Source organism: Prunus persica, chromosome G1, assembly GCF_000346465.2.
Source record: "Prunus persica cultivar Lovell chromosome G1, Prunus_persica_NCBIv2, whole genome shotgun sequence".
NCBI classification, from domain to species: Eukaryota; Viridiplantae; Streptophyta; class Magnoliopsida; order Rosales; family Rosaceae; genus Prunus; species Prunus persica.
This window is the reverse complement of record NC_034009.1, coordinates 25,885,807-25,895,351: the sequence shown is the minus strand read 5'-3', so window position 1 is coordinate 25,895,351 and position 9,545 is coordinate 25,885,807. Positions and strand designations below refer to the sequence as shown.

The 9,545-nt window shown below is 37.0% G+C and overlaps 1 protein-coding gene across 1 annotated transcript; it reads right to left on the bottom strand.

The window, feature by feature from the left end:
- On the bottom strand, positions 836-2,654 carry LOC18793716 (non-functional NADPH-dependent codeinone reductase 2). The gene is made up of 4 exons (XM_007222614.2): positions 2,243-2,654; positions 1,880-2,117; positions 1,584-1,763; positions 836-1,423 (listed from the first exon to the last, which is right to left on the bottom strand). Exons 1-4 carry the CDS (start codon positions 2,575-2,577, stop codon positions 1,199-1,201), a joined length of 978 nt encoding a protein of 325 aa, XP_007222676.1. The 5' UTR covers positions 2,578-2,654; the 3' UTR covers positions 836-1,198.

Here is a 9,545-nt window from a genome sequence, read left to right as displayed (position 1 = left end):
CTATATGGTATTGCTATACTTTTATGTAGGGCATTATCATAAGGTTCTTAACCTAGCCTAACCTTTTTTGGTTAAATTTGTTTGCTTGTTTTGAATTGAGGGTTTTTTGGTCCAATGGTGCTTGAACTTTGGCTCGACGAAATTGAAGTTGAAGGACTACGGGAACAATTTTAGAAATTAAAAAATCAAAATGCGAATCGAGTTAAAGTTCAAGGACTATTAAACTTTTTGTCCAAAAAGGACTATTAAACTTAAAAACCCTTTAAATTAAATATATTATGACACAACGACATAAAATAAACTTTATTCAGAACTACTTAATAAAAAGAGAGCGGTCCCATAGATTTATGAAAATTAGGCCACGAGGCAAAAAGAGTAATTTAAAGGTGGGAAAAACTCACTTGCACTTGCGTAGTAATGGTAAAGATTGGTTGAGTAGGAAATCTTAAGAATTCATGAGATAGTACGGTCACAGCAAACTGGACCACAACTTCTACTGTGGGTTTGGACAAGATCGATAATTCAAGATATTAATTAAACATTGACTCAACATAATGGGACTTAAAGTCATAGGATTCGATTTTGATTTGCTTTGTTTGGTTTAAACATGTTCAAAGTATAGTGGAATTATTTTAGAAAAGAAAACAGAAAACAATACAAGAAGGAATTGGTCATGCTAGGGTTGGGCTTCGGCCCTCACTCAAACCAAATAAAAAAAAATATGAAGGCCCAATACAAGGTAGTCTATCTACGACACTCTCATTATAGAATTTCGCTCTGAAAAAAATTGATAGAAGTTGTAGGCCAATAAGAAAAGTCCAATAGGAAAAGTCTCTAAACAGAGTTCAACTTGTGGACTAACCAGATTTTCTAATATATTTTTCATTGTCCGCTCTTTGTCAAAAGATGATCCAAATTCCATGGTCTTTCTCAAGAAGAAATCAGACATGGTGGGCTAGTGTAGGATACTGTTAAACCACTTTATCTTAATCATCCAGAAGGTAAAAATGATCATCAAATCTCTTTCTTTTTTATTTGGTTTCTATAATTTATTAAAACCAAGGAAACTAATGATGGGGTATGTGAAAATAGATCATAAATCATAAGAGTCCTATTAGGAGATAGGCCCTGGCGGCTTTATTTGGATGCACATGCACGCAAACATGTTACATAACAAGGGTTGGCTTTCATTTCGGGCCTAAATCTCTCCATCCCATAATTCTTCAAGGGATTTGTATGGTCCGTCAGCCGAAACCAGTTCTCCCCTGGTAACCATTTTGTGCTGTGGGATTTGATTGATCTTGTGAAGGTCATCTTCTGATAGCTCCCAGTCAAACACCTGCAGATTCTGCTTCAACCTCTCCTTGTTGTAGCTCTTAACAGCAAGAGTTGCCCCTGTCTGGTATACCCATCTAATACAAACCTGCCCAAGTTGAAGCACCAACACACTGAGTCACAAGTTGTTTGTTATACTTTAAAATAATTAATGGGTTCTGCTCCTAATTTTGACTGAAATATAATACATAACAATGAATGTGACAGAAAGATACTCAAGAAAATAAACAATACAAATGTGACAGAACCTGAGCAACTGTTTTCCCTCGAGCCTCTGCTATATCCTGAAGCACTTTGCTTTCCATAACATGGTTGGATCCCCAGCTGGTTCCCTTGGCACCCAAAGGAGAGAAGGCAGTCACAACTATACCATTGGCCTTGCAGAAGTCTCTTAGCTTCTTCTGTTGCCAGAATGGGCTCATCTCCACCTATAATTTACACATTGACTCCAAAATTAATGAAAGGTTGTTCATTTTTACAAATTTTAAAGGAAAAAAAAACCAAACCATGTATATATGTATATATAGAAAGAAAATGGACTTACTTGATTGACCGAGGGAGGAATGGTAGCATGAGAGAGTAAAGTTTCAATCTTTTTGCAAGTGAAATTGCTGACTCCAATTGATTTGGTGAGGCCAAGTCTCTGAGATTCTTCCATGGCTGCCCACACACCCTTGAAGTCCATTGGCATAACGTCAACCAGTGGGAACACAAATTTTCCTGGCTTGGCACTGATGGGCCAGTGGATGAGATACAGGTCAAGGTACTCCAATTGAAGATTCCTGCACAAAAAATTATAGGATCAAACAAAACCACTCACCCAAAAATTCCAATTGCTTGAAAGAAAAGAAAAGAAAAAAAAGAAAAACCAAATTAGATTGTGAGATTGTGAGATTTTGAGACTCACTCAAGTGATTTCTTGAGGGCAGGAATGACATGATGAGGGTGAGCATCATTGCTCCAAAGCTTTGAAGTGATGAAGAGTTGGTCTCTGGAAGCAACAAGGCCAAGCTTAAGTGCTTCTTTGATAGCTTCACCCAGAGGCTGCTCTGAGCCATAAACGGCAGCTGTATCAAAGTGCCTGTAACCAAGCTTGATGGCCTCAAGAACTGCTGTTTTCAACTGAATAGGCTGTAAGTTATTAGCTGCTGTGCCAAAGGCAAGCACAGGCATGCTCTTGGGGCCAGTGGAGGAGCCAAGCACCACCTCTGGGATTTGGGCTGAACAAGCAGGATTTGCCATCTTTAGTTCCTTCTCTTTGGAAATTACCTGAAGTTTTTTTATCAGAGTGTTCAAGTCTGGTCTTTAATTTTTCATCAAGTGAAGGTGCTTTTAAACTGCTAGATTTCAGTCAATTTTTGGGTTCTAATTAGACGAGAGAATGTTCGATTGAACTTTCCTCCTACGAGGCTGCTACCGTCATTCATTATGCAAGTTTTTCTTGGAAGTTGTTAAATTCACATCAACCTTTTTTTTAAAACAATAGAAATATCATTAATAAAAGTCAAAACACTCGATTATAATAGCTACAAAGACAAACGACCACTTGAACATTTTACACTTGTCACTACTCTGCATCCAAAATTTTTTGCCAAATTGTCTTTAGTATGAAAATTTAGTGAAAAAAAGTCAAAGTTGGTGACTATAGGATGTAGAGACCAAATTTAGTGAAAATAAAAATCAAAGTTGATGACTATAGGGTGTAGAGACCAAATTTTGGGTGTACTAAATTTCATGACATTTTGCTAAATTTTCTTTACAGTCTGAAAATCTAGTAAAAAAAATCCAAGTTGATGATATTTTATCACTAGCATTAAATTTTTTTTAATGCTGGGTGTAGAGACCAAATTTAGGCTGTATTTAGCAATACAATTTTTTTTTTGGGTAGTGATACATGTGGCCCATTAGAGATTCTTTTCTGGTTCATATTTCATAAGCACATCCTACATAATGAAGTCATTTGTATTTCAACTGCATTTGATCCAAAAAACAAAAGAAGAAGAAACAAGGACTGACCAACTTAATTCAAATGGAACTCCAAAAGTGTTTAAAATCGATGCTCAAAGAATAAACATTGTGAAAAGGTTCATTGATTCATGGCCATTATCAATTGTGCAACTCAAAAGCTTCCTTCACCAACCTTCTTGCTGGTAGAATTCTTCAAAAAACTCTGCATACTTATAGCTCCGGTACAATGGAGGGTGTTCCTCGTCAATCAAATCCTCAATTGGACCAATCACTGTGTCCTTGTTGGGGCCGTAGAACATTGTTAATGACAACCTTGTCTCAACTTTGTTGGTCACTGCACTGTGGTGCACGCTCTCATACCTTCCATTACTCAAAACCTATATAAGAAACACAAATTCAAACCCTGGCGGCTCTTCCCAGCTCTTAACCCACATTCCCCACCTCCACCACTTTCCTTAGGCCTTCTCCAACCCATGAGGAGCTAAACCCAAATTTTCTCCATTCAAAAAATAACTATTTGGGTTTTGCCCGGACTCAAATCGTTTTTTCTTCCAACCCTCCGGACTCAAATTTTAAGTCCGCAACTTTATTAACTTGTTTAAGAATGATTTAAGTCTAATTTTTTTTATTTATAATTATTTTATGGAAAACTTTTCTTCATTTAATCTTTTTAAATAATGCTATAATTTAATTTTTTGAACAATTTGACCTAAAAAAAAAATTGAAATTCCACAAATATAATTTTATTCCAAAAGAAAATACATAACACATAAAAGAAACACACACAAGATAATTTAAACACAAAAGGAGGATTGAAACAAGAGGTCTTAGATTTCCCCTAGCCTTCTTCTCCAAATTTCCCCTTCTCACCCAAATACCCCCTTTCCACTTTTCTGAAACTGAAAAACCCTTATTCTCCAATGTTAAGGATTGAAACAAAGTGGAACCCAAAGCACGTAACGGAAGATCTATAACACTGACGGAATGGATAACGTAAGACCGGTTTTAAAAGTGTGGGGGGTATTTTGAGATGTTTCAAAGCTCAGGTGATAATTTGAGACAAGTTTGAAAGCACATGGGACATGTACATAAATAAGCCTCATTTTAATTTTATAGTATGTAATTATTTTGACATATAAAATGACAAATTTACCTTTATGTTTAACGTCAAATTGGATGAAATGTTGAGATTTAAATGGTAGGAGGGGAATTAGCAATAAAAATTAGTTCGTGTACTTAATTTTCCAAAAAAAATAATTGAGGGTGTGAATTGAAAATAGCATACAAGTTCAGTTGGTAAATTGACAATTAACCTTATTTATTAATGTTCATATATTATTATTAGAGATTGTCTATTTAAATCCCATACGTCTCTTTGTTCACCCCAATACTTAAATCATTAAGCTGTAAGTTTTATTATTGTGTTAAAAGACAAAAAAAAAGTCATCCAACTTAATACTTAAACTTAGCTAGTGCATCTATACACACACCCAACCACTCTTCATATTAAGTTTTAGAAAAATACGAACTCTTCTACATCGTATTACTAGAGACGTAGAACGTTGACAAGCATGCCTCTTTAAAATATGCGTGGGAGCTGATGGAAAGACTTGTTGATTGTTTGGCTGCAATGATCTTTGCTTTTGTTTTTTTGTTTTTAATTTTATTTTTAATACCTGATGTTTTGGTAAAGCTGTTCTCTTTCTCTAGAAAATATTAAATTTCGGATTTGGGTTTGTTTATGTTTTTTTTTCTGCTAGAAGCAGTAATATTATTGTCACTTCTAGAATTCTAGTATGCATTTAAAATCATAATCCGGCTGCTTCTTCAATAGTTGGGTTATTTTTCTTGTTGCTTTTCCACTCTGATAAAAGCTTCAATGTATTCTCCATTGATGGTCGATCAGATGGCCTACTCATAGTGCAAAGCGTAGCAACCTCAAGTACCATTTTTATCTCCTCTCGCACCGGGAATGTTCATACCAACTTCATTCTCATTGTAAATTTCTCTCTGAACAACTTCACTTGACTTGCTCTATATGCTTGCTCTTGAATTCGTCAACCTGCCATTCCTTAAAATTTCTAGAATGATCTCCCTAAAGCTGTATACATTCCTCCTCTAAGGGTAGCTTGTGGGGTTTAAATAGAAAATTTCTTTTCTTTCTTATTTTTTAAGCTTGGGGTGTATTTAAGGGTAGTTTGGGAAGATAGTGGGGTTTTCTTAGAAATTGTGAAAATTTAAATTAAAAGTTAAGGTGAACTTAGAATATGGGGTGAACTAAGAGAAGCGTGGAGTTTAAATAGAAAATCTATATTATTATTATTATTTTGTTGGTCTTTTTTATATGTTATTTAAAATGAATGAAATGAAACCCTTATTTTATTGAGGCGTTACAGTATTCATTGATTCATGGTTTTGAATACATCAATCAGATCATTGATTCATGGCCATTATAAATTGTGCAACTCAAAAGCTTCCTTCACCAATCTTTCTTTTCCTTCTTGCTTGTAGAATTCTTCAAAAAAGTCTGCATTCTTATACCTTTGGTACAAATGGACGGTGTTCCTCGTCAATCAAATCCTCAATTGGACCAATCACTGTGTCCTCGTTGGGTCCATAGAACATTGCTAATGACGACCTTGCCTCAATTTTGTTGGTCACTGTTGAATCGGTATCAAACTTTATATTTTAGGTTGAAAAACAAAAGCTAAAACCTTTAGGAGAATTATACGCAGAGAAAGAAGGATAGAAAACAGAGGATTTTGAATGTTCAGTATATTTCACTATAAAAAACACAGAGGAATTACATGACTATATTCCTCTTCTTAGTCAAAATTCAGATCCTATTTTTTAGGGAGCAAGGACTCATCTCCAGCCATACAGACCATAGGAGGCTACAAGGTTTTCTAGTTATCCTTATGCTCGAGGTTTTCTAGTTATAAAATTAGAATTGTAGTTTTATAGTACTTAAGTCTTGAATCTGAAGGTAATGAGGGCAATGAATTTGAAGATGTTGGGAAAATTAGATGACAGTTAAAATTTTGCGAGGATTGAATTGTTTTTCAAAATTAGTGTGGGGATGTATGGGAGTGGTCACCATAGGCTTGAATTGAAGGGTAGTGAGCGTAATGTAAATCATGGTTGTTTTAATGAGTTTAAGTGGTTATTGGATCGATACATATATACAAGTTTAAGAATTTAAATTCGTCAATATTAGTGTTAGTAAAAATTTGATTTGGTTTAGATCTTTACTTAAAGATTGGAGAATGGCTAGATGGTACGAGGAATAAGTTGAGGAGTTGAAATGTTGATTGATCAAGTTAAATGTGTTTAGGTATGTTAAATATAAAGGTTGTGATATTTTGGAAAAAAAAAAAACGTACCAGTAGATTTTTGTAGAATTATTGGAAAAATTATATGTGGTGATGACTTTGGAGAATAACGTTAATAATTGTAAGTAGTCAATGGTTTGATAAAGATCTTAGTGTGTATTTAACTACGAGCTACTGCGACTCTGATTCTGTGTTGTTAAGTAAATTTGTTTTCATTTGTGGCTCTTTTGCTCATCATATCATGGTTGTAGGATTTTATTATTATGACTATGATATAACTCACACCCTAATTCGGGAATATTCCTTATTTTCGAATCAGGTCGTGACAAAAATCCTGAGGCTAAGGAGGAGCCAACAAGAGAAGATGAGTCTATGATAGAGACCATGGCCGGTATAATTGTGATCTCAAGTGATGACGAAGAGGAGCCTATGGAAGAGTATGAGATAAAGGTGATCATAGTTGAGTCAAGTGATAACGAGTACATGGAGGAGGTAAGTGGTGAAGTGGTTCAAGCAGACCCAAGTGACATTCAGAGGAACAAAGACTACTAAGGAGTTAAGTCGACAAGGGCATCGGACTCTTGTGGGGGTGGTTTGTAAGACCATTACAAGGGGCATAGGCCATGGCATGGTTTTGATGTTTTGCACCATGCCAAGGCAAGCCAAAGGTGAATGGGAGGTGCATACGTGAAGAAAGACAACATCAGAAGATATGAGTTTTGGGCTGAGAGTAGGTAGCAAGACCTGGCAGCAGCACAGCAGACTTGGCGGCATGGCACAAGAGCTGTCGACAGATGCAGACATGAGCTATCGACAAATGCCAAGAGCTGTCCACAGGCACTGTCGACAAATGCCGAGAGCTGTCGACAAGCGCTGTCAACAAATGTCGAAAGATGCCGACAGATGAGTGCAAGCTGGCAGGCAGCGGGTGCAGCATGCCCGTAGGGTGAGCAATGGATGTCGACAAAGCTGTAGCATGCAGCGCGGGCAATGCACTTCGACAGGACATGGGCTGGCAGTTGGCTAACACACGTGCTGGAATGGGTTTCTGATGTGGCAAAAGGGTTTTTAAGTAGTCCAAAGGTGGTTGGACGTGGCTAGAAGTGTTGTATGATTAAAATTCGACTTGTGGCTGATAGTTGGAGCAAGAGTGGGCGGTTACTTGAGAGTGGCTGCATGTCCCAAGGAGTGGGAGAGAATTTTAAGGTGGAAAAATCGGTCCCATGACAGAAATGGGCTGCAAGGTGGGCAGCTTGAGTGGGCTGGACAGGTTTTTGGATAGAGAAAAATGTCTAGGTGGCAAATCTAAAGGTTGCCAACTTTTCCTAAGTAGATGGGGGGTGTCATCTACATAGTTTATGCCTATGAATACCTTGTGAAGGTAGAGTTGAGATGCCAAGTAATGTGGTAGTCCAACAAAAAGTAAGAGCTTGTAATCCTTTGCTATTTGAGAATAGAAGGTTGGGAACTTTCCCGTATATGTGTGTGTGAGAGTTTCCTGCATGAGGCAAGTCTTGCTTGTATGAGTGTTGGTTATCACTTGTTTCGCTGCGTGAATTCTGAAGCCTCACTAGTTGAAGGTGCGAGAAGGCTGACTTAGGAGGATTCTAAGTGCCGGACAAGGGTCGAAAAATTAAAGGCGTTTTTCACCCCGTTACAGGTATCATATATGTAAAGCTAAGAAAGTTTTGGACATTGACCTTTTTGGGTAACAAAAGAACCCATTAAATGATCCATTGAAGTAAATGTAAACAAAGAATTATAGGCCTTGATATTCTCTCCAAAGAGTGAACTTTTTGGGCCTTTACTAGGATCAAGTACATTTTTTAAAGGGTTAATTATTGTAGACGTCCTTGAACTATGGCCCCAGTTGCAATTGGGTCAGTGAACTAAATTTTGAGGCAACAAACTCCTTTAATTAGACAATCAGTTGCAATTAGGCCATGCCGTCCAACTCTGTCAATTTATCCGTCAAAATGAGGGGTAAAAGCGTCTTTTTGAGTCTGAAGACTCTCCTTCGAATATGAACACTCACCTTAAACCATTTGCTTCGACCTCCAATTGAAGAACTGAAGAACTGAGAAGGGGCTGCGAGGGCAGGAAAAATGTCGCAGAGTTCGACAGATTCAAATTACAGCCGTCGTTATTGCGAGTGTGGGTCGGAAATCAAACGCCGGACTTCATGAACAGATCTGAATCCTGGAAGAAGATTTGAGGCATGTTGCAATAATCGGGTAAGTTTTTGTTTGAATTGCAGAACAGTAATTGGTGTTTCATTTTTTCGCATGTTCAGAGAATGAAATTGGTGTTTTGTTGGGTTTGAAATTGGTGTTTCGTTTTGTTTGAATTGCAGAACAGTAAGAGGGGGTTGCATTTTTTTCGCATGGGTGAGAATGAAACATGCCCACGAGGAAAGGAAATCTTGCCTGGGTTACTTAGAAGAGTAAGAGGAATGGAGGACGAATTGAACGACGGAGAATTTCAGATTGTTGGAAGAAGAGAAGAATAAATTGGAGCAAAAACTGAGAGAAGAGGAAGAAGAAATCAAGATTTTGAAAAAACAGAATCTGGGAATGGGTCAACAAGTTGTTGTACTAGAAGGGGAAATTTTGAGTTATCGAAAAAGACAAAGGTGGTTCTGGGTTGTTGTTCTGTTGTGTTTTATGATTGTGATATTGTTCATCAATATGGATGATTTGGTAGTGTAGAAATGGCAGGAAATGGGCATAATGTTGTATATACTCTTGAATAGCTTTTGATGGCATGGGCATAGTGTAGAAATAGGCAGGAAATTGGTAGTATAAAAAATGGGCAGAAACCTGGGCATAAAGTTATTTTGTGCCTCTTTGGCAGTGTATCAGATGTTTTGCTATATAAGCTGATTTTGTGCTGAATTGGCAGTGTATACCA